This window comes from Haliotis rufescens, unplaced genomic scaffold (assembly GCF_023055435.1).
Source record: "Haliotis rufescens isolate VD_foot unplaced genomic scaffold, xgHalRufe1.0.p SCAF_149, whole genome shotgun sequence".
Taxonomy (NCBI): Eukaryota; Metazoa; Mollusca; class Gastropoda; order Lepetellida; family Haliotidae; genus Haliotis; species Haliotis rufescens.
The window spans coordinates 85,301-110,712 of NW_025963834.1; the positions used below are offsets into that span (position 1 = coordinate 85,301).

The following is a 25,412-nucleotide window of genomic DNA, read 5'->3' on the forward strand; positions in this document are numbered from 1 at the left end:
ACTCGCACTTCCCCACCTCCACACCCAGAATCTCACCATTTCCACACCCACACCTCCCCATCTCTACACTCATACCTCCGCAACTCCATCCCTTCCTTTCTCTACACCAACCACATCCTCCATCAGACTCTGTTGTGTGGTAGCGTCATGGCCTTTCACTGTCTTATCTTGAGTCATGGGCGTCCTTTTGTTGTTTTGTTCATAAAAGGCAACTTGTTGATGGCGTGTATTGTCAGGTTGAATATTTATACCCAGTCGTCATATTGACTGACAAGTTAGTGGCGTGTGGAGTGTGGCGTTAAACAACAAACAGACACATTAGCATCTCACCCACCCCACCCACTACCAAAAGCATAGTGCAGTCGCCTATACATCAATCCAAACACTGACATAAGCCTTGTGTAAAAAGGGAGACAACCATGTATGCCATACTTGAGAGTCATTGTTTGATTGATGCAGAAAGGCTACCTGACCTCTAATGTTTCTGATAATGTCTGATTTTTTTCCCTGGAACACTTTGTACTATGTGATACACTGAAAAGCGTTGTATGTGTCGTTCCTGAAATACACCATCTCCTAGCATGTTTGGTGAACATTTATAGGTGGACTATGCAATGGCTTTCCTCACAGAACGTCGTTGTTGTGGAGTAGTGATAACATAAGACAGGTGACCAGGGGGTATGGAATATAGAAGAAAGAAAGAAATGGCATTTACACAAACACTCCAAATCTACAGAGACACGACAAGGACGATAATGAGTATGTAATGTACATTGAATTGAACTCATTTTAATTGTTTGAAAATGTTGACAAGAAAATGATAATATACAATCAACAATCTTTATCGTATTGGTCCACATACAAAGATACATGATTCTACAATAGGCAATAAGCAATAGAGTTACACTTCATTAAGATAGTGCAAAGGAATTCTTATAAAAGTTATTATCATAATAATAGTGTCAGTTAACAGAACTTATTTAAATTGACTGCAACGGAGGTTACAATACAACATGAATGAAATGTACATCACATAGAATTAATTGAATGTAATATATTTATGTAGTACATAGATACATTTATAACATGAACATGTCTCTTGTCTCGTGCTAAAATGTATATACACCGTGCTGTGTTCTTGTCGAAAGAGTCAACACAATAATTATATCAATTCGACCAGCTCGATGAAGTGGTTGATTCCATGGCATTACATACCATCTGCGTGGTGCCATGCTCCTACAGTAAATCACTGGATTGGCTCGAGTATTTACTGACCACCGTTATTTAGCCGGAACGTTGCTGAGGCGTTAAACATCAAGTACTACATTACATGGCTTGTGTTCTCTGCCATGAAATAAATAAACATGTTGAGTAAAATCAGTCATATCCCTGATTATTTCATTCAAGTCTACAGTTACAGTAGTAATATTAGTACATGTTTGATGTTGTCAAGATGAAGAAAAACACTCTGAATCAGTGGTACTTCTCACTGACTTCTTGATCGGTCACGTCTCTACCATCTCCCATCCTGTTATTAAATCACTCTTTATGTTTTCTAAGTAATAATGTCTGTTTCATCAGCTAATCACTTGATTTATTACTTTTGTCAGATTGATAGAGGTTATCACGTGTGTGTGTTTCCAGATGATAATTATCGTGTATTAAGAATAAACATTGTATTTAGATGATACCAGGTGTTCCCTTACATATTTCACCCAACATATATAAGTAATATGCTACAGGTATAAGTTGGACGGGATGAAAGCATCTCTGAAGAATAACGTGCCTGTGTACTGTCTAAAGTTGTTTACACACAATTGATATACATTCGTATATACAAAGGTTGCTCAAATCAATGCCTACATAACTATGTTTAAGATAAAATGTAAAATCAAGAATGACCTATGAATATTGGTATTGTATTCTAAGAGGACCAGTTTAAAAAAAAAAAAAACAAAAAAAAAACAGGAGGTTTAATCTCCTCAGGTAACCTACTTGCAAACTGGCATAAATGAAGTTCGGAGTACGTTTGGTAACTGTTCTAAACGACTTACTCTTTGTTAGAAACAACCAAGTATTATGTTTTGTGGACGTAGACATTGATATTGAAAGAATGAGTATAAAAAAACTGTGATGGCTCTCCTCAAGACAATGAAGACTCAACACCTGATGTGTGCTGAACAAAATATAAACTTTCTACACATGACTGTGAAGGTCACAAATTTAACTGAAAAGAGTCTACATGTTCAAGTGAAAACTGATCTCGTGCATGTAGTAGAGTATGTTTTACAGAATATTTTGTCCTGATATTTTGAACACGCTGACATTGAGCTCGTCTGTCCCTCTCGTCCCTCCTACAATTTATGGATTTGGTTTTGAGATCGTTGAAGGAAGGTGGGGTAGCCTAATCATTACAGAAAGTGTTTGTCACGCAAATGGCCAGGGTTCGTTTCCCCAAATGGACACAATGTGTAGGATTATATTCATTCTACCCCTTTGATAAAAAAAACAACTCATTTAAACTGGTAACTGGGATGTTTAAACAGGATATTGTAATTTTGTATTGTGTTAACAAGGTACTCAAAAGTCCTTTGAGCGAGATAATAGTTTGTTTCAACCAAAATATACATCTTATTGTTCTTTCTAATCAATGCATGGAGATATTCGGCTTTCATAGTGCATGTGTACCCAACAGGAATGTGTCAAGGAAACTTTGGGAACATTTTCTTATAAACGCCTGAGTTTCCAGACACGTGAAGAAAACTGATACAATATTACTTAAAACACATCTGGCACAACGTCAGAGTTAACAAAACTCTATTTCCTTTTAGCAAACAATTATTTTCGTTCAAATAATTCAAAAGGAGGTAGTACCAACATCAAAACGCACAAGGGATACATTGAAATCTATTTGACAAATACAGGATACTGAGCATATGTACATGTCACTTTTACAGTAGACATATATCAATCAACGTGAACAATTGAAGGTGCACTGGATGAGAAAATAGTTAAAAATGGAATAGATACACTCACATCCATAGGTTATGTGCAGTAATAGTTACATGTATTGAAACAACATTTCTTCTCGGTCAATTGTATCCGGTTAAATATCCATTTCTGATTTTATGTATCAAAGGGGGGATATTTAAATTCATGAGTAAATTCAATGTTAAACCATTATTTTCATTTCTTAGAAACAAATATTAAGTAATTATTTCTTTGCCATCTCCTGCTGAACAAGAATGACGATATCGTTTGTCAAACACCAGTAGCAGTAAGGCATGCACTCCCTTTACCACCAGTGTCTAGTCACACCAGCCTCGAACATCTAGTATCAGATGACTTCTTGACATGCCACATGTAGTAATGTGTCTCCTTGTTTTAGGACATGATCATAGCTGTTGGATCTGTTTTTCAGGTTGTCCACTAGCCCTCTCACAGATGACTTCTGAGTAGCACTGGTGGGGCTGCATTGCCTTCTTATCAGGGACAGACACTTTACTAACACACGGATTCATCGCCGCAGACAATCGTCTGACCTCCCTGTCTTTCTCTAGTAGTTCTATGATTTGTCTGCATCCTACTTTATGAGCGTGATCTAAAGAGTTATTCCCTGCATTGTCAACTAGCGACAAGTCTGCCTCCCTTCCTCGAAGATATTCGAACGTAGCGACTTTGCCATGTAATACTGACGTCATAACAGGTGTCAAGCCAGCGTTGTCTTTAGTGTTGATGTCAAAAGAGTCTATGATGTATTTCACCATATGAAGCTGACCATGCTGAGTAGCAAGATGTAGAAGAGTGTGTCCATCCTTGTCCACCAGAGATTGGTCAGCACCACGGGACACCAAGAACCGGAACACAGCAATATGTCCTCCACACACTGCCCTCATTAGCGGTGTCTGGTCATTCCTGCCTCTGATGTTGATGTCAAAGCTCTTTTTCTTGAACAAAGATTCCTGTCTTTGTGTTGCTATATCATGGTATTTAGTGCTGACATCATTCTTTAGCGGTAGACATTCCACAATGGAACTAATTCCACCCTGACATGCTAAATGGAACACAGAATCGCCGTGGCTATCCTTCATGGAAACATCAGCTCCCTTGGACACAAGCAGGTGGAACACGCTCCTTCTTCCATAAGCAACTGCATTCATAAGTGGTGTCCAGCCATCTTTTCCAGGTACCTTAATGACGAACTTAGGCAGGAGGTCGTTTACGATGGAACGATTCCCACCCTGACATGCAAGGTGAAGTGCATTGTTCCCGTACTCATCAGTCGGGGTGAGATCTGCATTTCTTGACACAAGTAAGTTGAACACATTCTTCTGTCCTGCCCTCGCTGCATGCATTACTGGTGTCCGGTCGTTCCTTCCCCGAAGATCGACATCAAATATTGTCAAAAGATATTCTACAATAGCTGTGTTCCCTCCCTGGCATGCCATATGTAGAACATTGTCTTTGTATTCATCAGTCGAAGTGAGATCAGCTTTCTGACTCACAAGCAGAAAAAACACATCCTTCCTGCCAGACCTTGCTGCATTCATAACTGCTTTCCGGCCATGTCTTCCGGGAGCATTGATGTCAACCTGTGGCATGAGATATTTCACAATACATTGGTTTCCACCCTGACACGCAATGTGCAAGACCGTGTCATTATAATCATCAGTCAGTGTGATATCGGCCTTCTTCGACAACAGTAGTTTAAACAGAGTTTGTTTTGCAAGCAGAGCTGCAATCATTACAGCTGTTCTCCCGTGGTTTCCCTGACAATTGATATCAGTTCTTGAGAGTAGATATTTCACAATGGAAATATTTCCACCTATACATGCTAAATGGAATGCAGAATTGTTGTTGTCATCCCTCAGCGCTACATCCGCCCCATGTGACACAAGCAGGTGGAACACACTCTCTACTCCACTGGCAGCTGCACACATCACTGGCGTCCATCCGTTGTTTCCCCGACTGTTGATGTCAAACTTTGGCAGCAATATCATCACAATGGAGACATTTCCCCCATGGCATGCAAGATGGAGGAGATTGTTGTTGGTGTCATCTGTTAGTTTCAGGTCAACGTTAAGCGTATCCAGGAAGAGTCGAAATAGATCCGCCTTTCCATTTACAGCTGCAGTCATGACTGGCGTCCATCCGTGTTTTCCCCGAATGTTAATGTCAAACTTAGGCACTATTTGCACTACAAGGGACACATCATCAACATGGCAAGCCACATGAATGAGGCTGTTGTTGTCATCATCTGTCAATAAGATGTCAGCATTGTGTGAAACAAGAAGGTCGAGAGTTTCCTTTGTCTCAGACAATAATGCACACATCACTGGCGTCTGTCCATTGTTGCCACGTGTATTTACATCTGTGTTGGGGAGCAGACTTTCAACAATTGATGTATTTCCATACCGACATGCGAGATGAAGAGGTGTGTCGTTTTTGCTATCTCTTAATGTTAAATCTACTTTTGTTTGGATAAGATAGTCTAAAACATCCTTCTTGCCAGAGAGCACTGCACACATAAGTGGGGTCCAGTCATGTCTTCCTCGAGCATTAAGATACAAGTCAGGGCGAAGTTTCTTGAATGCCATGCTTATGTGTTTTACAGTGAGCAAAGATCCATGCTGACAGGCCAAATGCAGTAAATTGTAGTTGTTGCTATCACATAACTTAATGTCAGCTTTTCTATTCACAAGAATGTCAAAACAACCCATCTGCCCTGAGACAACTGCGTACATTAATGGTGTCCAGCCACAAAGGCCATGCCTATCAATATAACAGTAGGGAAGAAGTCGTTCCAAGACATTTTTGTTCCCAGTGATACAGGCATATTGTAGAATGTTGTGCTTGACGTCATCAGACAGGGCGGCTGGTTCTTTGATCATTTCACATAAGCTGTCGGCTATTTTGTTTTCCTTTAACGTGAGATGCATGATGTATTTATTGAATGCACCACTAACAATAGCATCAGCCATCCTCTTAGCAATTAATCCACTGTAGGCCCCTGAGAAAGGAATGCTGAGTTTGTGTTCAATAAGAGGAGAACCCTTAGCTCGCTGATCTTGTACATGCTCAAAGAGGAACGTAATACCGCAATGTTTAAGAGTAAACTCTTGGTCAATACTGAACAAAACAGAAGCACATACATCATAAATCACAGAATGCGAAAATGCTGTGGTGTTTCCTTCCGTACAAATTGTACCACAGAAGCCCCTGACAGCTTTCACAACATCCTTTCTTGCTGACGTCTTCACAATACTTGAAACAGCCTTGAAGTGAGCCTCTAGGCCGGAGTCAGATGCAGCCTCCAGCTGGCTGATGTTAAGCTGCCCTTCGCACAGCAGCAGCAGGATGAGAGCAGCTGACTTGTCGTCCAATAGGCTGATAATCGTTTGAAGTTCATGTTTTATATAAAAAAGAGGGTCCTCGAAAAAACGTTCACGGTATGTTTGAAAACCAGTATATCTGGAGAAAAGTTTACATGCAAGAGGAAATCCGACAGTTTCCATTAATGCAATAATTTTGTTCATATCAACATCTGCCCTACATTTGTACTGACGTTTGTGATTCAACCATATTGCTTTGCTCTCCTCGTGTGTATAGCAAAGAGATGTAGTCTTTGTCAGGATAATCTCTGAAATGGGCTGGTCTTCTAGCATTGACAGTGTATGCTCAAGGTTGTTAGTTTCAGAAGTAAATATACAAAAGATGTTTAAATGGACCATAACTCTCTGGTCCGCTCTTGATTCCTGCCTCAGACTCTCATAGCTTCTCTCCGACCTGGACTTACACTGTTCTAGGAGCGTAAGCAGGTCATACAGCAAGTGTGTAAGACGAGGCATATCCGTGTATGATCTGAATGTCTTAAACATGTCGTCAAATATGACACACACATCTCTGTCTTTATCTAGAAAATCAGACAACTGCACTTTATCTACATCTTCAATCAGTACCAGCTCATACCCCTGCCTCCTGTATTCAGCTCCCAGCATCAGGGCCATGGATGTTTTACCAGATCCTGGAGCACCGCTTATTGTCACATGACCAACCATCTGCAATCTTTCTTTAACCTCCTCAAAGGCCTCAGTTTCAACAAAGATGCTTTGAATATCCTTTATTTTCCTTTCGTCCGTTTCTGTAAAGGTAGATAATAAACAAAGTGAGAAATTCAGCATTACCAGATATATATATGCAATATACGGATATATACACATGCACACGTTCATAATTATTGTCTACGGTGATGTATCTCTTTTTTAAAGTCACAATAACCTTATCTTCAACAGCGTTCAAAAATATATACTGTCGACTAATAGATTCGAGTAACCTATTATCATTAATACAGAATATATTTCTGCGACCATTTATTATTAATTACGCCATCAGTGAATAAACTGCATGCATGTATATGAATGCATGGGTATCTCTATTTCCTTCTGTAAACATACTGTTTACGGAAGTAAATATATCCTGGTGTATGTGTGTAAATATGTGTATGTATATATATATGTATGCATGCGTATATAAGGGTATATGTGTATGTATGTACATGTAGTGTGTGTATGTATGCATATATGTACATGTACGTACATAAGTGTATGTATGATAATGTAATTATATATGTAGTCTTGCATGTATTTTGGATTAATGTGTATATACAAGTAAATTGTGTCTATAGGCAATTCTTATGTATGTCTTAGTTATTCTTGCAAACATTATGTTTATGTTCTTGAGTAAATATATTTTTCTTTGTTACTATAACTGTAATATGTGCATATGTATTTGAGTATGTGTATGTATGAATGAGTATGTATGATTGTGTATATATGATTATGTGTATATGTATGTATTTCTGTATACGTATGTATATGTATGTGTGTACGTATATGTGTATATATTTGTTTAATCAATGTCTGTACATATAGAGTAGGGAAAGGGCCATCTAAGTTGGATAACTTTTGCGCAATCTCGTTGACCATATATGTCAATAAAATATGTTTAAAACAAAACAATTATTGTCTCACTAGATATTGGGACCGTGGATTAGCCGAGTGTTTAAAACTCAACTCCAACATGAATACAATCTGTGAAGCTGTGGGGTGCCCCCAGCTGTGATACTGCTGGAGCATTGCTAAAAGCGGTGGAAATCATACTCACACTCACTCACCCCCTACATGTATACATATTACTATTTTGTTACTATTATCATGAGCATGCAATATGAGCATATATTGTACAGTTACATCGCCAGAGCACTGCCTCGTGTGTTATGTAATACACTCAATTTGTTTTCAATAACTCACGTTCCAAAATACTTGTTTGAAGGCAATTTTATATTTTCAAGGTTACTGATTTATCAAATTCCCCAGGATGCAGTTGGGATACATAGATGTGTAAATGCACGAAGAAATATTTGAATAATCAGTTTCAATAAGGTGTCATGTTCTTACCAGACAGCAGGTTTACATTGTCCAATAAACTGCAGGAGAAATCATCGTCTCTCTTTACTGCTGGTGAGATAATTGCAATAAGTGGATTATATACATGTTTTGGGGGGTGTTTTTTAACATGTGTACTATATATACACATTAATGTAATTCACTGCAATATACAATGATGTAGACGGATTTTGAAAACATAGCAATTGCAGCATTATTGCTCAATTTGTCGAAATTATTATCACAATCATTAAATGCATCATACATCTTATTATATCCATCGTCGTTGTTCTATGTATTGGGTTACAGATTATGGCACATGACATCTATTCAATTACTTGTACCTAAGACTCTTGGTCAAAAGTACCAAGTCCGATAAAAAGTCACCTTTCAAAATGCTGGCAAACCTTGCTCCTCCTTGCTTTGCCACGAAGGGTTCTAAACATAACATAAACATGACTGTTGGATCAAACATCTGCAATCTAAGCTTGAATGTCAATTTTTCGTTTGCATAATATAGTGTACATTGTTCTGAAAGAAGATAATTTCGATGACATTTGTAATACAGACGGTACTGAAGCTAGCGCCAGAATGTTCAACAGTCATGAAAACACATTCTCATTATTTACTTGTCAGTCTCTGATCAAGATGTATCTACCCAAAAGCTAATGAAGTCATACTTTCATATTTTAAGGCAATAAATGCATATGACCAGATTTAGCAGATTTGAGCAGTTTTAAATCTCCTATATAAACATAAATAATGATACACTCTCGCTTTTAGTAAAATTATATAACTGTGTATGCTTACCGTCTTCACCAATCCTGTAAGTAGAGTATTAAAAAAATCAAAACGTTTATAAATCAACTGATCCTATTTAATATATTTAGGAATGAGACGATCATCATTGCATATTTGCGCTTACAGTATATGTTGTTTCCGTGTCTTTTGATGATTGACCTTACAAATGCGTATTTAGTGACGATGATGATGATAATGATGAAGATGATACTGATGATGACGATGATGGTGACGAAGATGATGATGATGGTGATTAATGCTACTCCTGCTGATGCTGATGGTGATAATGCTACTGATGATGATGATGATGGTGATAATGCTACTGCTCATGATGATGGTGATAATGCTACTGCTCATGATGATGGCGATAATGCTACTGCTGATGATGATGGCGATAATGCTACTGCTCATGATGATGATGATGATGGTGATAATGCTACTGCTGACGGTGATGATGGTGATAATGCTACTGCTCATCATGATGGTGATAATGCTACTGCTCATGATGATGATGATGATGGTGATAATGCTACTGCTGATGATGATGATGGTGATAATGCTACTGCTCATGATGATGGCGATAATGCTACTGCTCATGATGATGGCGATAATGCTACTGCTCATGATGATGGTGATAATGCTACTGCTCATGATGATGATGGTGATAATGCTACTGCTCATGATGATGGTGATAATGCTACTGCTCATGATGATGGTGATAATGCTACTGATGATGATGATGATGATGGTGATAATGCTACTGCTCATGATGATGGCGATAATGCTACTGCTCATGATGATGGCGATAATGCTACTGCTGACGATGATGGTGATAATGCTACTGCTCATGATGATGGCGATAATGCTACTGCTGACGGTGATGAAGATGAAGAAGAAGACACACTGCCTCACGTTCTATTTCTGTATAATCTTTTAGCTGTAGTGGTTGTTCTCCAGCATGGAATTATAGCTGTCACTGCATTTGTCAGCCAGGTGCCTCCCCTTTTCGGTTTTCGTCTATAAAGAATGCTGAAGATACACAGACAACTATTGTCGGTTACCAAAGGATATGTAAACTGTAAAATGTAAGCTGTTTCATTGCAACTCAAAACAGAAGCTCACCTCACACTGATTAATACTTACTACATACACTAGAATATGATAATATTTACAATACACTCTTAATATAACCAAACTATTGTTATATTTATGTCGAATGACCTGTATTGAGAGTAGCAGAATGTTCACTTGGACGTCAACTTGTAACTCAAGATGTGCTGTTTTCAGCAAACAAACAAAACACAACAGAATAATCTGGAACTTCAATCTTTTGCCGGGCACACACTTACAGTATTAACACCACCACAGCGAGGACAATCAGGATGAGGAACACAGGGACAAGTATTGCAGTCAGGTCCGGTGTTGTCTCTGGCCTAGATTCACTCGGTGTTATTGAGGATGTGTCTGTGACCCAGGCTTAGGTGAGAAACATAAACAAACAGCAAAAAGACATACAATATTATCATCATTCTCCACGTATCCCCCAGTTTGTTATTATGTAAAGATTATGTAAAGACATTAAGGCAAGAAGTAGGTATTCCATTGGGCACCAACTGTGCTACCCTTCTTGTGGATCTGTTTGTTATGCACATGAATCAGACTTTCCTCTCAGAATGGCAAAGTTGAAACAATGTAATTTAACTTAAGCTTATGTCAGCAAGTATATCGAAGACCTGATGTCATCCAAAACATGAAATAGCCAATTCCCTTCCACTGATTTAGCCTCTTGAACTAGTAGTTAAGGCGACTAATTAGACAACCCCATCTCTTTAATATTTAGATGTATGGATATCAAGTCAGAAAACACTCATCATTAGATTGTATGATAAGAGGAGTTCAACATTCCAATAGTCGAATTTGGTGTTTCCATTTTACAACGTTTGAGGAACAATCGAGTATGTTCTTTCTGACAAGATTACAGAGACCGTCATACGACCCTTGCTCAGAAGTTGTCGTGAGCAGTGACTTAAACAAATTGCAGAAGCCGTGAAAACGTTTTGTGGTAGCTATGTGGAGGACATTTCCAAATTTGTCGCACGAGTGACATAAAATCATCCACCTTATGTTTCCGCGTTTTTGTTTCAAGTAAACAGTTGATTTGCTGCATTTACATGTGTTTGTGATAGTTGCCAACCGTGGAGCTGGATATACCCACCTTTCGAAAACACCTGTATCATACCTGCTTGACTGTGATTCATTAGTACATGCTCATAATATAGTCGGAATCGTACAATATACTCACTTTCTTGTGATAAAGGAAAGGGTTTTGTAGCGATTATTTATTGTACTCACGTGTTCTGTATTCCCTGGGAGGCGTCACCGCCGTCACTGTGCAGACATAAATGAAGTTTGCATTATACACAGAAACACCACTACCGCAGGTATATGTAGTTGCCATGTTGTTTCATTCCATTAAATTCTCATCGTTTGATAAAATAGGAGGAATTCATAACAGTTATGGTACATAGTATATATGACTTTAATTTTGTTTTAGATATGAAACAATGCTACAGAGGCAATTTGATAAAACATTGCATAACTGTATTCCTCTGGGCACCATCATCTTATAATCCGTTGTTTCGATTGCATACCTTATTTGATCTGTTTCCTTTCTGGCAATGTCCTCAGAAGAAGTGTGATTAGATAATGGTTTAAAATTCGAGTTACTTTATGATTGTCCATATGACATTCTTAGGATACCATCCAACAAATCAGTTAGTGTGTGTATATTCTATTTGATGCATAAATGTATACCAACTGCCTGATTATGTAATAACCAAAAATAGCTATTTTCGAAAATTATAATATTTATGCTAGTTTGTAAGTTGTTTAACACGGCACTAAGCAGTATTCCAGCTATATGACGACTGTTTGTAAATACTTCAGTATTTGACATCATGATGAGCATCGCTCTAGTCAAGGATAACAGTACATGAATCAATTAAGTCAACGAGTCTGACCACCCTACAATCATGGGTTGCTGAAGATCTATTCTGACAGGATTCTTCACGGTGAAGATTATGACTACAACATGGCCAATGCTGCATTAGGTGTGTTGTGTTTATATGTGGCATTAATATTCCAGTACAGCAACAGTATGTTGTTAATACATATCACCATGCACTATTACAGGTTTAAACATTCAATTTGTTGTCACACCTGGAGTAATGTTGCAATAGTCTCCTGTGTAGTTTCCACTACATCCAAACGTGCAGATGCCATTTTGGCGATTACAGATGTTTCTCAAGCAGTTCTTGCTACAAGCTTGATCACAGAGATCCTCAAACCACCCCGGCACACACCCCTCCGAGCACCTCCCTGTCTCCTTGTTGCAGTAGGCGAGCTTTTTTACTGGATGAGGGATGCAGTTTGAAGGGCAATCTTTGTCGCACTTGTCTCCATATTTCCCCCATCCACAACTGTCTTCTCCGTATGCTTCAAATACTAAATGTTGAAATAGAAGAACATTTAAATGTTTCCATTCGCTGAGGTGAAATCGTAAGCTACAGTTCATTAAGATAAGGTTGACTAAGCTTCAATTTAAGTTAATCAATATAATGGTAAAACAAAAGTATAGCTTGCCAATTATCATGTCCAGCAGTGTTTCGTTAGTATTGTCTGTACGCTAAATCTACATTTAGCTCTACTTTACCTCACAAGGATAAGTGAAAACCAATTGAATCAGTTTCTTCTGATACTGCCATGGTAAATGGTGCATCTACCCCTCTCTGGTGCTCTTGCCATTCATGTATATTAGGGAACGTAATCTCGTTGCAAGAGGGCAACGTCTGTTGACTCCCATATTCTACCCGTATATTGATCATGTTTCCATAAAATGATTCCCTGATGTTATTGTTCGTTTCGATTCCCCAAACGAGCAACAGTGCTCTGTTATACATCTAAGTCATATGTGCGACGGAACTTTAAGATGACAGCTAGCTATGCAAGTACATATGCCTGAATGAGGTACAAAGACGATTCACAGGACTGGTATAATGCCTTATGAAACTTGAAAGTACCGCCATGCATACACCTTGCAGGTGTAGGGAATGATGATATCAAAGTAATACGTTTTATTGACATGAAGTTCATATGATGAAGTTGGAAGCTGTTAATTAGATGATTTTTAGGAAGAGCTTGTTTGGATTTTACGCAAATGTTACTAATATTCCTGAAATATCTAAAGTTGTGTATGGAGAAACCCATAGACAGATATAATGTAGCTAACACAAACCCATCAACCTACATTGAGCTTTAAACTCCACCGAATTTGTTAATATTAAAAGGAAATATATCAGTATTTAAGTTGAGAGAAACATATCCTGTCATCCTTTTTGCGAACACTGTTTCAACACTGATTTTCTGATTCACTTACTAATATATTGTATCATAAATTAGTTTTTTACACTTAATATTACTTGTATATTGACTTGCGCTGACGTTTGAAATTGCTGTACTTACTGAATATCAGCAGAACTTGATGAAGTATATGCATGGCTTGAGTGGATGGTGTGTACCCTGCGAAAACAAATGAAATATTAGAATGTTTAGATCGTAATGCAAATACTTCTAAACAAGGAGCTATATTTTTTTCAATTGGATGATACTTTATACATAATGCAGATGTTTCATATTTTAAGATCATAGGAATCAACAAGCCACACATAATAAAACCATGAATAATGAAACAAAAGGTGTGTTAGTGTCATTTATTGCTTGGCATTGCTCAACCCAGTAAACTTCGAGGGGATATATTTACCTCAAATACAATCACACTCAGTTCCATATTGCCTTGTTATGCATAATAATCAAGAAATGATCTGTGAAAATCAGATTTTAGATACTTGTATGAAACGACTCGGAGCCCTAAGATGTGAATACGAAACTACTGATACTGCGTAGTATTCTCGAAATTAATGAATGCGGTGATGGTGAAGTCATGTCAACATCTCTGTCATTCTTGCCCCTCCCTTTATCTATCCACATGTTTCCAACTCTAACCCTTCTCGACCCCTTACCAACCTGTATCTATCCTCATGCCCCTGTTGCACCCGCCTCTCCCTAGATTACCCACACATATAATTCTCATATTATGTTCATCCTCGATTTCTTAATTGAGTTCTTCAGTGGGTGAACAAACGTCATAAACTCCGATTATTGTCGGGGTATTTTTATATTATATACCTTTGTGTGTCTCAATACCCCAAGAGTGATAAAGTTGAAATGTATTCCTGATGTGAAGCCTATATTTGCAGATGATGAATCCCATCTATATGTGAATGAGTGACTGATAGCAGTTAGCAATATAAAGGGCCTGTCACATCTAGCAGATGGTCGCAGAAGTTATACCTGAGCACAAAGTGGGCGATTTTCGGGGAACTGTACTAGTACGGCAGCCCAACGGTATCACATCGCTGAGAACGGTAGTACATCGTCAGGACATCGTCAGGACATCGTCAGGACATCAGGGAACATTTAGGCGACGATATAATGTTTTTAACATGCTCATAAATTTGATTTTTCAAGTGGTTTCTCGCCGGAGCTCGGCCGATTTTCTCGCCGTTGTTAATGTTTTGCTCCTGTTTATGCCTCAGTCACATATACAACAGTCTCCCGATGATGTGGGGTTTCATCTGGGTTTCACTGATGCCACAGTGTGCCACAGTGTTTTGCCCACATCTGTGACACATCGTTGCAGTAGCCATGAAACTAAAAATGATCACTAGATACCCCTCCAGCCACCGGGGCAATGACTGTCCGGACATCTGGCGGTAAAATGGCCGGTAATCTCCTGATACCTGGACAGTGCACATACAATGCCCGGATGAACACCGCCCAGCCGATCACAGTTCGTGTTCGCCGTCGAAATTGCTGTAAGAACTGTATCACATTTCAGTTGATTTTGTAACTTTGTGGAGTCTGAAACTTCGGAGATGAAGAATGGACAGGCAAAGGGAGCATTAATCATATTGTAATCAGTCGACTCAGTAGAAAACACACATTGACTGGACATGTGAGGGACTTGCCACGATCATGACATCAACGAAGGACCAGTGCCAGAGAGGACAGGGTATTTGTGTGCATGGCAAAACGGCTGCTAACGTGAACTTGCTGTGTTCTTCGTCATCACTGGCATACCCACAACAGACGTTATCAGAATTCGAATAAACACAACAGGATTAAGGACCTGAGACTAATAAGACGTCAACTCCTCTCACTTGAACACATGCAGGACCATTTAGGATCTGGTACAGTGGAACTTGAGGTCATGGAAGAGGATTCATTGTTCTGACGCGAGTCAGTTTTCATGGCACCATACTGATAACTAATAAACACCTTGTGTGTCTCAATATCCCTAAAATAATAAATTAGAAATAGCAAAATAATTTACTTGTAATTAGTCCAGTTCTTCTGAAGTTTGACCTCCCAAAAAATTCAAATTTTGTTTTAATAAACATGTTTAGTGGTATTGCGTAAATGACATATCTAAAATCAAAGCCAGAAACAAGTGTTTGCTTGCGACTTTTCGAAGATGTATATCCGAGAAGGACACTAAAATGCAAAAAGTATTTGCCAATAAATTCAAATCTTACTAGGAAGGTGTCCGATAAACATTCGGAACATCGCAATAGGACGTATCTAAAGAGAGGAATCGCAGTTTCCTGTTGCACGCCACTTTAACGTCCACCAAAGCACCATTTGCCGCCTTTGCGACCATCACACACAGTTCTATTCCAATGCAGACCGTCCGAGAACCGGCAGGCTGCACAGGATCGCTACATTCCACTGATCCACCTATGTCATCGCAATGCCACAGCTACGGAGACTGCAAGACGCATCCCTGGTTTGAGGAAGATATTGGACCAGACGGTCAGGAACCATCTTCGCAAGGCTGGAATCCGACCCAGAAGACCAGTTACCATCCCTGTTTTGCAACAGATCCATCGACAGCGACGCTTGCGTTGGTGCCATGCCTTACAGCCTTGGGATTTCCGAAATTGGAGACGAGTTTCTTTTTGCGATGGAAGACAACGTGTTTATGGTCGTTGAAATAAACGTTTTGCCCCACATTGTGTACGCGAATTCAACAATTTCGGTGGCGGTGGTGTCATGGTGTTGGGGCCATATCCTACACCATGAGATCTGACTTGGTTGTGGTTCAGGGAAATTTGACAGCAATCTTCCAATCATTTGACCACCAGAGGGAGCTGTTTCAACAGGACAACGCTCCATTGCACACAGCTCATGTCATGGTAGACTACCTTACAATGCCAACATCAACGACTCGCCTGGCTGTCGAGATCTCCAGATCTCAACCCAATCGAACACAGTGCAGTCACACAAGATACTGAGTTCAGCGCAACCTTGCGGCCTTATGTGATATGACAATGAACAGCTTTAAATGCCTTTGTCCAACGACAACATGTGACGATCGAGCTCCAAAGTTATCTATGATATTTAATTAAATATATCGTCGTTATTACGTACAAACAATTTTCTAAAAACCTATTTCTGCATTTTTTTGGGGAAAAGAGTAAAATGTTTTGAATATAGTTAATTAAGCACAGTCATATGTTTCCGACACATTTCAAGTCTACATACACACCTCACCAGCTCTAAACACGCACCTTTCAACTCAACAAACACACCTCACCAGCTCTACGCACGCACCTTTCGACTCTCCAATCACACCTCACCAGCTCCACACACGCATCTTTCGACTCAACAAACACACCTCACCAGCTCTACGCACGCACCTTTCAACTCTACAAACACACTTCACCAGCTCTACACACGCACCTTTCAACTCTACAAACACACCTCACCAGCTCTGTGCACGCACCTTTCAACTCTACAAACACACCTCACCAGCTCTACGCCCGCACCTTTCGACTCTACAAACACATCTCACCAGCTCTAAACAAGCACCTTTCGACTCTACAAACACACTCTCACCAGCTCTACACACGCACCTTTCAACTCTACAAACACACCTCACCAGCTCTACGCATACACCTCGCAAGCACCACACTTACAGTCATGTCCATTAAAGCCAAAAGCCCTGTCCTGTGTCACAACGACCTTACCGATCGCTGTTGTCCAGCTGTTACACGTTCGCATGTTGTCAACTGCCATTGTGTCCGAACTACCTCAATAAATGCAGTTGTCCAGGTGTAACACGTTCATATAGTTTTACCGTTTTTGCCTCATACGCCCAATGCAGTCTGTTTCAGTCAACAATCAATACTGCTTCTTCTTTGGCGTCGACGTTTCACATTTCCATAAAACGATCTGCAACTACTATAAAGAACGTATAATCTTTGCTTTGAGGGGTGATAGGGTAGCGTAGTGGTTACTGCGTTTGTTGTATGTCATAAGTCGATTCCCATCATGGTTACAGTGTGTGGAGCACCTTTCTAGTGTCCCCAACGTTGATATTGCTCATATGTTGATATTGATTGTCATTTACAGTATTCCATAGCTATTGAAATAAACTAAACTATCCGATTTTCAATCAAAATATCGCTAGCTAGATGCAATACAATGATACATCGGATATCTATATTAAGATGAGGTGAAACGTGGATGTTAATAATGAACACATAAATATTTCTCGCAGCTCACTCATGTATCCTTTATACATTTTGGCTAACAAAGTTCAAACTAAGTTTCCCTGAACTATATCCCTTAAGCGCAACATGATCAAAACAACTGAAATTCCATTTCCTTACCCTTTGAATATTGTTTAAATGTTTACGACTCTCGTTTATAGTGTGGACTAACATGTGGAATTCTGGATTCAACCCTTCGTGTGTCATGACCAACCAATATATCATAGATACATTGTGACTCAGGGAATCAATGTACGATACATGTGCAGCTTCATTGACTACAGAGTATCATGACCAATCCAGTATATCTTAGATATAGTGTGACTCAGGGAATCAATGTATGATACATGTGCAGCTTCATTGACTACAGCGTATCATGACTGATCCAGTATATCATAGATACATTGTGACTCAGGGAATCAATGTATGATACATGTGCAGCTTTATTGACCACAGGGTATCATGACCGATCCAGTATATCATAGATAGAACAATTAGAAAAACAGCAACATTTGGGTATTAATGATTTCCCCGAGAACAGCATTCCCGGTTGAGGCTGGATTCATATTTTACCAGGAAATGATCGATATAAACTGGGACATATGTACAAAGTTTGATTGAAAACAGGAACGTCAGTTACGCGTGATCGAAGAGCAATGCTTACAGCCATGTGCACTTCTCAAGACTATTTATGTGGCAAATGCCAACTTCGAGATAAAGATACACAATTGTGTAGGAATGTCAGAGTTGGGACCAAGTCCAATGTTCGATATAGCGCTTTGTATCTGCATGTGTTAATTAAGGGAGGGGTGGTTATGTAGGTTACATTTCCTGTATATTTCTTGTTCATAGGGAACATATACGGTATGTTTCACCAAAATAGAAAGTGAATAAGTAAATTACAGACTGAGTATTCTGCATTGCAGACACAATTATTACGACTACAACAGGTGCATACGATGACTCATTGAAACGTATTTCCCGGGAAATGATCAATCGATTGACAACAGGTGTTTTTGATGTGCTTCATGAAACAAACAAAACGACGATATTTCATCTTTACCTGCTATTCACAAACGACAAAAAATAACATAGAAGTTATACCAATAATATTCCATTTACTACATGTGTTTCCTTTGCTAGTTTTGTGTTCAAGTATTTATCCTCATAAATCTATTTATGTTCTCGAAATATGTTTGAAAGAAACAGGTTTAATATCCAAGTATTATTGTTTTAATATAGCTGCAAATTGTATGGTTTTCGATCTGAAAACAGTATTACTTATGTTATGATAAGATGAAAACAAAATATGATGAATATCTGACGCCAAAGTATGGATATACAGTTTGCTTTCATTACAGTAACATGACATACATCCTAATTATGTATCAAAATATTTAAAAAGTATATGTGCCAATCTCATCTCATGTATGCCAAACCTGCATAAATAAATTGTACTTGCACAATTTCCTTTTTGTTTCTGTACCTGGACATTTATGGATGTTTGATATATCTAACGTTTGAAAGGTTTAATAACGTAAACAGTGTAAGTTATTCCAGAATGGTTTTCTGTACACATACACACACGTACACACACACACACACGTACACACACGTACACACACACACACACACACACGCACGCACGCACGCACGCACGCACGCACGCACGCACGCACGCACGCACGCACACACACACACACACACACACACATACACGCACATCCAAATTTTATTGAAATGGGTTTTTTGTCATGCTACTCCCTGTAATCTATGACATAAGCCCCATATCAGGATAATGGACGGTATGGACACTGGTGCAACATTTCCAACATTCATCAACTAAGCAAACATGTAAATATAAGCAATTGATTCGGAGTATTTGAACACGATTGTGTGTAAATACATTAATACAAACGCTATTCCAAACGTCAATATTTTGTTGTGTCATGTCGTGAGACATTTCGGCCATGTTGACATTAACAAATGTAGGGAAAGTTGGGGTGTACCGTTTAAATAAACACTTAAAGTGTGTTGTTACACGTTTCACGTTTTACTCACCAGAACAGCATGGAAAAACATGTAGTTCCTGTAAGTTTTACAACAGTCCCCTAGGTTTGTTCACGTTGCATCTCTCCATTCACCACCGCCGACTCCACCAAAGCACTCTATTCATCGCAGGTGTTGCACGTCAATATTGCGAGACGTGTCACGCAATCATTTCATATATTATTTCACATGTATAGCCTTACAGGTCACATTAACCTGGTACTGGTTTCAAATGTATGGAATGCTGTAACGGATATTCTCGCGATCTCGCATTCTCGCGATCTAGACCTATGGAAACGAGGTAATTATGCCCAAAACACGAGACTATGTGATCGCGAGAACGCGAGATTTGGCCAAAATCTTGCGTTCTCGCGATCTTGCATTCTCGTGTTTTTGGTACATAGCACGTTTTGTCAAAAGTCGATGCAAAATCTTGCAATTTCGCAATCTCGACTTGTCAATTTAGGCCACAAAAACACGAAATCGCGAGAACGCGAGAATGCGACATTTCATTTTCTCGCGATCTCGTTTTCTCATGTTCTCGCGTTTTAGATGCTGTCCGTGTGCATGCGTGATATCATAAGGTCAAGGCACATGCGCACGTCCGTAGTCCTTTGGTCATGCTTCTTTCATGCTGTTCATTCTCCAAGTAGCCTTTAGCAAAATTATGACTTGAGCTTGAAAATGCTATGTAATTTACATACACAAAGTCTGAGTCATCATCTCCCGTTGTTACAGTTTCCTATATTTAAACCCTCGACATGCTCAATATAATTCAACAAAAGAAATCGTGTACATGAATGTCCAATGATAGTGAAAACATTAATGTGTCCGAAAGCTGGAAATAAAACTATCACCATCAGTGAGTGAGTAATATTGTTTAAAGCCGCATCAGCAGTATTGCAGCTATTCGCGGCTACACTGTCAGTTACAGAAATAATCACAAGCCAGTGAGTTTCTCCATGAGGCAATATAATACACGGCTAGCATATTCATGAAAAGCAAAATTATCACAGACTAATTTGAAATACAAAAAATAATTATTATATTTTCATCCGCTCCAACCTGACTACAAAACATCCCGCCCGCTTTACATTATTTTATAGCTAAAATGGATAAAATTATCATTAAACCGCCCGCATGTTATCATAAATGAGCGGGCCACTGTTAAAGAAATAAAGGACGAGTGGGGGTACAATACAACACTGCAGGGAGAATAAACAATGAGGGGCGAGTGTTTTATTGTACAATACACAACAACCACGAGTCGTTAAAGGATAATATGATATATCAACATTATGTACAGCCTCTTTAAGGATGTTGATAAAATATACAAGGTTTACATATATTTACCCCTATTTAAGGTGGGTATTTCCCGCATATGCTCACACAATCCTCAGGTCGATTACACGTACCTTTTCTACCACTTTCTTGAAACTACTGTATTTATTCAGTAACTCACCATATATTTGGCACGATACACTTTTTACAATTCATATTTCGAGACACGACAAACATGTAACTTACCCGTACCCTGTGGGTTACACTGGGAGGTTTATCGTCTTCAGGCAGCCGCATTGACGAAGGAAATGCATCAACATCCATGGAGAGCAACCTAATAGACACGTCCCTTTCACAATTAACGTCGTCAAACACACTGCGTTATAATGTTACACGCGAATCATCAGAAATAAGGTCATGATAGTAGTACTATAGATCCATGTTTAATCGTATAATACACCCTGCTTCGTTCTTCATCGATCTTAGCCATTAAACGCGTAGTCATCTATAGAGTAAGTGAGTGAGTTGGGTTTAACCCCGTTTTTAACAGTATTCCAGTTGTATCACGGCGTGTCAGCTTAATGTGGGAGGAAAGGCCGAGGTCATGCAGGTCTAAGACGTTTACCTCTTCGATGAAACTGCCGAGCATAGGTATGGTGCTGTCAAACCAAGAATCATAATCGGGACGAACCGGGGTTCGAACCCACATTCATAGATTTCTGGCGTGCCCAAGGGGCGCAACTCTGCACAACGATTCGCGGCGCCTCAGACGAGTGGGCCACCCTAACGAGTGTTGATATATTTGATGTCAGACTGCCGTCATATAGCTGGAATATTGCTGAGTGCAGCGTTAACAACAAACAAACAAAACCAGATTTGTTCTGAAAAATACCATTAGGCATCCATGTTGGTTATTTGACTCTTCGTTGTCAGACAATATTTGTCAAATTCAATAATTCACAAGTAAGAAACGGAGCGTGTTCTTGACTATACTAGCTATAGCTGATGTTACTAGCTATATGTGTACAAATCTACATATATGTTTTTGTATAATTAAAATACTTGGACAATTTGCATTGGAACATATGTATAATATGTATGTGCCTACTTCCATTACTTGATGAAATACTCCGAACGCGTAATCCTACTGAACACGCGTTATGCATGTGAATCGCACCCATCGACAGTAATCAATCAAACACTAACTATTTATTTATTGCGGCCTTGCGGCATTGCCTAAGAGTCGCGTCGGGCCGGGCAAAGACGGGCCAAAGTGTTATTGGCTAATTACTTCATTACCTACATATTATTGATGCAACATAGACACATGACATTATTGAACAATCACCAACCAAAATCGATGGGATTGAGGTCGCATTCTGAAGGAAATACCTTTAAAAAATTGCTGTGTGGGGTCTGGCATTGTCGTGTTGGAAGATCAAACCGGGACCATGTGCTGCCATAAAAGGCAGAAGCTCTGGTACCAGTACCTGGTCGCGGTAAGCAGCAGCTTATGACGGATTACAAGAAGCCTGGAACGTGCATTGCCACAGAAAGCACCCCACATCATGACACTTCCGCCTCGAAGACAATCTGACGACCCTCTGCATGTGACGTCACACGTGGTCGACCTGGCCGAGGGCGATCAGCGGTGGTACCCGTTTGCTGTAGACGCGTCTGTAAATCATAAACAGTCCGTCAACTACAACCCATTGTCCTTGCGACTTCAGCTATGGACGTTCCCGTCTGCAACATGCGGATGGCACGTTCACGTGCACATTTGAAAGGCCTGGCATGACAAACGGCCGTAAAGACTTTTGTTTTCCTGTCTTTTTTTCTCTTTTTGTTAATGTCTGCTAACAAGTATGGCTGAAAACATGTGCGGTATTATGGTCACGTGACCAGTTGCACGTGAACAAACACTTTTGCCACTATAGTGCAGTCACATGATTTTGATCGATTCACCTGCACAAAAACGGGTGTTATCTGAAGACAATACGTGGCCATTACTGTTTAAATACAGGCTCACAATGATAACTGGCCCAAATGTTCAAATTTTAGGATTGTGAAATTTTTAATTTGGTTCAGTATAGTTAAACACACTATAGCAAGGAGACACAGACAAAACAGATGGACGCATGACGGACATGCTCTGCTGTATCTTCAGGTCACTTGAACTGAGTGAGTGAGAGAGTGAGTTGGGTTTAACACTGCTTTTAATAGTATTCCGGTTTTAATGTGGGAGGAGAGCCCGATGTGATACAGGTCTCAGACGTTTATCACTTCTGTGAAACCCACGAGCACGGGTGTGGTGTTGACAAGCCGAGAAACATAATCGGGGTGAACCGGGATTCGAATCGACAATGATAGGCTACTGGAGTGCACAAGGACGCAAGTCTGCACAGCGAATCGCGGCGCCTTAGACAACTGGGCCACCCGTGCACCCCTTGAACGGAACATGAACTGAAACTGACTTATAGTCAGTACTTTAAAGTGACATCCGATTCCGAAACATCACTACCCAAACAGTCGCAATAATAGCAATTGTCACACATGGAACTTTAGAATCATTCCCGGTTCTGTGATATGCGACTGAATATTAAAACAGTAGCAAATACAGCATCATCGCCTAATAAAGTGTTGTCACGTAACAGATGAATGTTGACTCACATTGATTAGGACGACTAACATTAATGAGGGTGACACACATTGATGTGTACGACTCACATTAAGGAAGGTGACTCACAGTGATGAAGGTGACTCAAATTAATGAAGGTGATCCATATTAATGAGGATGCCTCACATTGATGAGGTGACTCACATCGATGAAAGTGACTCACATTCATGGGGTGACACATTGATGGGGGTGACACACATTGAAGAGGGTGACACACATTGACGAGGGTGACTCACATTGATGAGGGCGACTAACACTATTGAGGGTGACTCATATATATGAAGGTGCCTCACATTGAGGAGGATGACACACATTGATAAGGGCCACTCACATTGTTGGGCTGACTCAGATCTATGAGAGTAACACACATTGATGAGGGAGACTAACATTGATGAGGGTGACTCATATTGACAATGATGACTCTAATTGATGAGGGTAACTCACATTGATGAAGGTGACTCTAATTGATGAGGGTAACTCACATTGATGAAGGTGACTCACATTTATGAGGGTGACTCACAATGATGAAGATGATTCACAATGTGTAACCTACAAAGCCATGCTGTTATTTTCCAATGCCACTAGAGACAAACACACGTTATATTAGAACCTAGCTCGAAAAAAATACAAAACAACCCATTGATGACAAAACGATCAAAATGTCAAAGTTAGTGGAGTTGAAATACGAGTTACATCTGCACCTGATGATAGTGGGTCACTGGTAAGAATCTCCATGTCCCACACACGTGTGTTCAGTGACTGATGAGGCTAACAGTGAGTTTTTTTTAGGAACTTTGAAACTGGATACTTACAATGTGCAAGCATTACTCACTGTGTGGTGTATTTCAGGCATATACATGACATACGATTGAACGAAACAACGCACATAGATTATATTACTCATGTGCATTAAAATCACATTTAATATGATAGATACACATATGACATTTTGGAGCTCGATCGTCACAGGTTGTCGATGTTAAAGGCATTGAAAACTGTTCATTGTCACATCGCATAAGTCCAAAAGGTTGCGCTGAACTCAGTATCTCGTGTGACCGCCCCGGGCAGCACTCTCGGCTCTGCATCGCCGTTGCACTGACTGGATAATGTACGAATTCTGTCCTGTGGAATTCTGCGCCATTCTGCTTGTAATGCGTTTGCCAGTTGTTGGAGTGGCTGCAGCGTGTTCTGACGTTGACGCACACGTCGATCGAGTTCATCCCGGAGGTATTGATTGGGCCAGGGCAAGACGCTGATGTTGGTATTGTGGCGATCATGTGCAGGGGTGGTATCTCTTGATCGTCAGGTTCTCGGACGGTCTGCAGTGGAATAGAACTGTGTGTATCGGCCCAAAAGGCGGCAAATGGTGCTTTGGTGGACGTTGAAGTGGCGTGCAACAGAAAACTGCGACTCCCCTCTTTGGATACGTCCTGTGGCGTTGTTCCGATCGGCAGCACTGAGTCGGCATTTTCGAACTTGAAAAATGTT

At 39.8% G+C, this 25,412-nt stretch overlaps 1 protein-coding gene across 2 annotated transcripts; it reads right to left on the reverse strand.

Moving 5' to 3' along the window:
* Positions 1-760: 760 nt before the first annotated feature.
* On the reverse strand, positions 761-20,119 carry LOC124117615 (serine/threonine-protein phosphatase 6 regulatory ankyrin repeat subunit C-like). 2 transcript variants are annotated; one of them, XM_048395818.1, is made up of 10 exons: positions 19,979-20,119; positions 13,767-13,823; positions 12,465-12,749; positions 11,598-11,633; positions 10,595-10,721; positions 10,158-10,274; positions 9,255-9,268; positions 8,832-8,882; positions 8,457-8,513; positions 761-7,141 (listed from the first exon to the last, which is right to left on the reverse strand). In XM_048395818.1, the coding sequence occupies exons 2-10, from the start codon at positions 13,798-13,800 to the stop codon at positions 3,396-3,398; spliced, it is 4,467 nt and encodes a 1,488-aa protein (XP_048251775.1). In that variant the 5' UTR covers positions 13,801-13,823; positions 19,979-20,119; the 3' UTR covers positions 761-3,395. The 2 variants fall into 2 exon arrangements, with proteins under 2 accessions (XP_048251775.1, XP_048251774.1); XM_048395817.1 differs by having other exon boundaries at positions 8,457-8,516.
* Between the last annotated feature and the right edge of the window lie 5,293 nt (positions 20,120-25,412).